General features: G+C 36.7%; 1 protein-coding gene across 2 annotated transcripts; it reads left to right on the top strand.

Annotated features, from left to right (window-relative positions):
- Nucleotides 1-839: 839 nt before the first annotated feature.
- Nucleotides 840-5,533, top strand: LOC131037154 (TMV resistance protein N). 2 transcript variants are annotated; one of them, XM_057969199.2, is made up of 5 exons: nucleotides 840-1,782; nucleotides 1,931-3,014; nucleotides 3,146-3,490; nucleotides 3,588-4,874; nucleotides 4,963-5,533. In XM_057969199.2, the coding sequence occupies exons 1-5, from the start codon at nucleotides 1,016-1,018 to the stop codon at nucleotides 5,482-5,484; spliced, it is 4,005 nt and encodes a 1,334-aa protein (XP_057825182.1). In that variant the 5' UTR covers nucleotides 840-1,015; the 3' UTR covers nucleotides 5,485-5,533. The 2 variants fall into 2 exon arrangements, with proteins under 2 accessions (XP_057825182.1, XP_057825181.1); XM_057969198.2 differs by having other exon boundaries at nucleotides 844-1,782; nucleotides 4,954-5,533.
- The last annotated feature ends 233 nt before the right edge of the window (nucleotides 5,534-5,766 follow it).

Below are 5,766 nucleotides of genomic sequence, written 5' to 3'. Positions count from 1 at the left end.
TTAATAAAATCTTGAAGCTTCTTCAATATAATTTTCCACCCTTTCTATTAGATAATAAGATTCATATATGTTTTTTTAAGAAAGAAAGAAATTGTAAACTATAAACAATCATATTAAATTTACAAAGAAACTAATGTAAAAAATATAAACTAACAAAATTAAAATTTCAAATCAAGTATATTATTAATATATAATCACTCTCTCACACACACATTAAAAATAACTTGATTTAGAAATTTTAAGATAGGATTTTTTATAATTAATAGTAATAGTTTTTAATATTTTTGAATTAAATTATGTTAGCAATTTTTTTTTTATTATATTTGAGATCATATTAACTGGATAGATAAAAGAAGAGGTTATAATAGAAAACTTGTCTTCAATATTAAAAACAAAAAGAAAAATTACTCACATATTCTAATCCAAAATATTCAAAACTAGACCTTATATAACTATCACTATAGAAAAAATAATTTTGAAATGTGTATAAAGAAATACAAATGTAAACAATCAAAGAAGTGTGTAAATGAAATAAAATTAAATTTTGAACAATTTGATTCAATTGGAGCTTTACTTATTTGAAGCGAGGGACCCAAATTCAGATCAAAGCTGATTACACAACAGTATTATTTCTTGTATTAAGGTCGCCTACACTGCTCTCCATTGCGTCGACAGAAATACATGTGTTAAAAAGCGTATCGACAAGTGTGAACGGGATAAAGTTAAAGCTGAACAGTTACTTAAATTATTGCAAGTAATCAAAACTTGTGTAATGATTTCCTCCATGATCGTGATGGTCGCAAAGGATTGCAAACTGTGCTGTAATTGGCTTTTGCGTTGTACAGCTCTCCTCTGCTTTAAGCCACTCAATCGACCACTTTGGTCACTTCTTCTCTTTGTCAGCACTCCCTCCTCTTACAAATGCTTAGCACTTCACCTCCTCAATAACACAGCTTATTTCAGTCCATTTCATGTTTTTTATTGTTTCTTCCTGTCAAAGTTCAGATCCAGATCCATGGCATCTACTTCTGCTTCTAGTTGTAATACTGGATGTCAACAAGAGAATGAGCATACAAATGCATCTGAAGGAATTGTTCCATCTCCATCTACTTCTGTTACAGCCTCAATGGGATCCCTGTTTTCATCCTGTTTTAGCTGGTTTTCTTTCTTAGTTTCTCTCTGTTCAACTAAATCCCATTCTGTGCCATTAACATCTGCCTCTAGTATTCGGGTTAGAGATGATTGTGAGGGCATCTCACCATCTCCATCCGCCACACATGCTTTTGAACAAGTTACACCATCTCCTTCTACTTCTGGTAGATCCACAATGCCAGAGGGAAAGCTGCCCTATGATATATTTATTAATCATCGTGGCCCTGATGCAAAAAAGACACTCGCCACCGATCTCTACAATACCCTCAATGGCATGGGATTGAGGGTTTTCCTTGATTCCCAAGAGCTTGAATTGGGGGATTTCTTGCCTACAGAGATTGAAGAAGTAATGCGCAGGGCTTCACTTCATATAGCTATACTTTCTCCGAGGTATGCACAATCCCCATGGTGTTTGGCGGAGCTTTCATTTATGCTTAAAACACGCACTCCAATTGTCCCTATTTTCTATCATATTGAGCCTGCTGATGTCCGACATGCGAAAGGAGTCTATGCTGAGGCATTTTCAGAGCACCAAAAGAAGGGTAGGTATACCTCAGAAAAACTTCAGGATTGGAAGAACGCACTCAACAATGTTTCATATAATGTTGGTGGCATCATTCATAATGAAGAGTGAGTACCAAATCCTGTATCTCAAGCAATTATCCTTTTTCTTATCATCTTCTGCATTTGGTGCATTTTTACGCTTTCTTAACTTTCAATACACATGCCATGTTAAGCAATGTTTGTTCTGTTTGGTTTCGTTGTTCTATATGTTTAGTGACGAGGGGAGCCTGCTCATGAGTATTATCAATCATGTTTTGAAGATGATAAAAAATGTGCCATTTGTGGTTGCCAAACATCCAATTGGCCTAGATGAAGCTGTCATAGACTTTGAAAGGACATTTCAATCTGAAGAAAGCTCCCACACTGTGCAAATTGTGGGAATTTGGGGCATGGGAGGCTCTGGCAAAACTACTCTTGCCAAACAATTCTTTAACAATAAATACACAACTATGGAAAAGTCTAGTTTTCTCTTTGATGTTAGAGAAGCTGCATCAAAAAGTGTATTGCACGATAAACAAAAAAAGCTCTTAGAGGACCTTGGTCTCCATGGTCTGTCACTTGACAATATAGAAGAAGGGAAGGGAATCCTTGCCAACCGTTTGAGATCTGTTCGAGTGCTGATCATTCTAGATGATGTGGACAATGAAGATCAATTAGATGCTCTAGTGCCTAATAAGAACAGTCTTGGATGGGGTAGTTTGATTGTAGTTACTACAAGAGAACTTGAAGTCCTTCAACAATGGGGCATTTCATCCATTTATAAAATGAAACTATTAGATCCACTTCATGCCAAGCAACTGTTTTGTTGGCATGCTTTCTTGAAGCCTACTCCACTCCAAGAGTTTGAAGATTTGGTTGAAAGCTTTCTAAAGGTTTGCAATGGATTACCATTGTCTTTAAAGATTTTTGGAGCACAGTTATATGGTAAATCTAGCAAAGATTATTGGAAGACTCAATTGCATAAGATTTCTAGGATACTACATAAAGATGTCAAGGATAGACTAAAAATAAGTTATGATGCATTAGATGATGAAGAGAAGCAGATATTCTTAGATACTGCATGCTTTTTCATTGGAGAGAAGAAAACTTCAGCAATTGCAGCTTGGGATGGATCAGGGTGGAGTGGTCAGCATAGCTGTGAAAGACTTTTAAATAAGTGTTTCATTGAACTTGATGATGATGACTGCATACGAATGCATGACCATTTAAGAGATTTGGGCAGAGAAATTGCAAATCATCAGTCACCCCACCGTCTCTGGTCTACCCAGCAGATTATTAATATTGATAGTGAAACACAGGTAAAATTAATACTCTATTTGATTGTCTCACTAAACAATGGTGTGACAATATTTGTATTTGTTTGATTATGGTCTCTGGTAAGTTTAACATTTCAATAATTTATTGATTTATTCCTTTTTCTATTGAAAAGAGAATTGGCATTCGGGGAATAATGGCCACGACTACTGGCTGCACAAGCGAGGTTGAGGAGATATCTCTATGTTTCCAGGGAAGGAAGATCAGAGTTAACACAAACAGAGGATATTATTCTTTCACACCCTCTTTGCTTGGATTGAAAATTTTACATGTTAGAGGAAATTATTTTAATCAAGTGATCGCTGATATATCTAAAGATCTGGTATGGCTTCGCTGGTTTGCTATTGGGCATAACAATCTGGGTTCACTAGGTTCATTGAAAAAATTGAGGGTTTTAGAACTCTATGGAAAAAAGTTCTCGAACCATTTCTCAGAAGAACTGTGGGAGACTGACGGTGATGTAAGTATCTTCTTTTAAACTGCTTAAGGCTTTATATCCATATTTATATATAAATTGTATGTTGTCCATCCATCTCATAGACGATAACTTGCTGCAGGCTCCTGTTCAGTTAAGAGAGTTGGTTATTTCTGAATGCCATAATTTCCAAAGATTTCCAAAGTCAATAGGATTTCTCAAGGATTTGCAGAAACTAGTTCTTACAAACGAATATGGGAACGAGATGAAGAACCTACCAAAAGAATTTTGCCTTCTTCAATCATTGGAGCATCTGGAATTATCTGGGTGTCAAAAGCTATCGTCATTACCCAGCAGTTTTGGTCAATTGAGAAACCTTAGGCATATTGATTTGTCCGGTTGTGAGGAATTGAAGAAGCTGCCAGTCTCTTTTAAGGAGCTCACCCTCCTGCAACACCTCAACTTAAAGGGATGTTCTAAACTCACCTTAGAGTCAGATATTCTAGAAAATATGATGAAGCTTGAGAATTTAGACCTTTCCAACTGTGAGCGACTGGAAGAGTTACCTCGTCACATCACAAATCAGGTGTCTTTGAGAGAACTTCATTTATATGGCATCCGCATGTTAAGGGAGATACCAATGAATATCAGTCAGCTGAGCAAGTTGAAAGTGATGGAGATCGGGAGTGAGTTACTCACAAGTTTGCCGACATCTCTTGGAGATTTGTGCTCTTTGACTAGTCTTATAATTAGTGAATGTCCCAAGCTGGAATGTGTGCCAGACACACTAGGGCATCTTAATCTCTTAGAATATTTAGAGATTTCTAATTCAGGAGTGAAATCTTTACCACAATCAACGGGGCAACTAAATAATCTTCAAAGACTGGATATTCATGGGTGCCCAATCAGCCAATTGGATCTCCGGGCGTGGTTGTTTGCTTCTTCTCTCTGCAGCCTTAAGCAGATAAATTTGTCTAGAACAGAAGTGTCCAAGATTTCCATCCCTCGGGACTGTTGTCCAGGCCTTCGGACTATCTTCATTGACTATAATAAACATCTAACGGAGATAGAAATTCTACCAAGTACAGTGGAGAGCATAAGATTGATGGAGTGTAAAATGGTGAGGAGCATATGGGGTATTGATGGTCTGGTAAATATGCAATGGCTGATGATAACTGATTGCCCCAAGTTAGATGCGCTTCCCAATTTTGCCCAATTTTCATCTCTCCGAGTATTTGAACTCAGAGGCTGCTACAGAGTTAAGAAAATACATGGCTTGGAGCATTGCACAGCTTTGGAGGAGCTGACAGCAGAAACGAGGTGGAAGGAGGCGGGCATAGAATGTTTGGAGCGCATGGAAAGATTGAGGATTGTGAATCTCACAGCGACCAACAGATCAAGTGTTGAAGGTTGCATTCAAAGCATGCAGGTAATACCTAACAGTTTATGGGCATTTTGAATTCTAATCATTTTCAATTGATTGTTCATTGACTGAATGTTGTGCACAGAATTTGCAGAACTTGCCAGACAAAATTCTGATATGTACGCGGGCAGTCCCTGATGCGAGTTCATTTGTAAACTTTGTCTCTAACTATCTCTCTGTCATCAACTCAAATGATAAGCAGAATATGAGTTTCAATGCCGATGGAACACTGGTATGCTTTGTTGTGGAATGCCAGTCTCCTAAAACAAATTTGCTGTTAATGGGCGGTAATGTGGGCTGTTACAAGAGCATATCTTGGGCGGAGGTGGAGAAGGGTAAATGGGTATGGATAGCCCTGTTCTCACAATTTTCCGAGTGGCACAATGAAAAGGTGTATCATGTATCCACATCACCAGGGAGCTTGGAAGGAGCATTCTCAATCCCCATAAGACATCAAAAAGGAACAATACCGCTAAGCTTTAACATGTCACAAAGCCCAGTGAACATCATAAGCACAGTCCCTTCATATGAGGTGGAAATAGCATATGCTGTGGGGGCAAAAATGGAGAGGCTTGTGGAGGCTTTCAAATTCTTATGGCAGACAGTACCAAATTAATATTGTTTTATTGGGGGTACGAAAAAAAAAGAATTCTATGGTTCAATTATTTTCATTGCATGAATAGTATTTATATAATTTAAAAAAAAAATTTAATGGTAATATTATAATTATGGTAGACATTTTAAATATAAGTAAGTTAAGAGTTGTAGAACATATTTAAAGTTAAGAGTAGTAGAACAATTTTCTATAGTAAAAAAAATGACTTTTTGATTTTCTTTTATAAATTAAATCTTGAAGTGGGACTCATTTATATAATATTATTCACTTTATTTACTAAAT

This window comes from Cryptomeria japonica, chromosome 7 (assembly GCF_030272615.1).
Source record: "Cryptomeria japonica chromosome 7, Sugi_1.0, whole genome shotgun sequence".
NCBI classification, from domain to species: domain Eukaryota; kingdom Viridiplantae; phylum Streptophyta; class Pinopsida; order Cupressales; family Cupressaceae; genus Cryptomeria; species Cryptomeria japonica.
This window is presented reverse-complemented; position numbering and strand designations above follow the sequence as displayed.

Bases quoted from the DNA above. Each gene is read 5' to 3' on its own strand.
- LOC131037154 (XM_057969198.2), top strand. From the start codon at position 1,016: ATGGCATCTACTTCTGCTTCTAGTTGTAATACTGGATGTCAACAAGAG. The intron at 3,015-3,145 runs GTAAAATTAATA...TCTATTGAAAAG, and splicing joins ATATTGATAGTGAAACACAG to AGAATTGGCATTCGGGGAAT. The intron at 4,875-4,953 runs GTAATACCTAAC...TGTTGTGCACAG, and splicing joins GTTGCATTCAAAGCATGCAG to AATTTGCAGAACTTGCCAGA.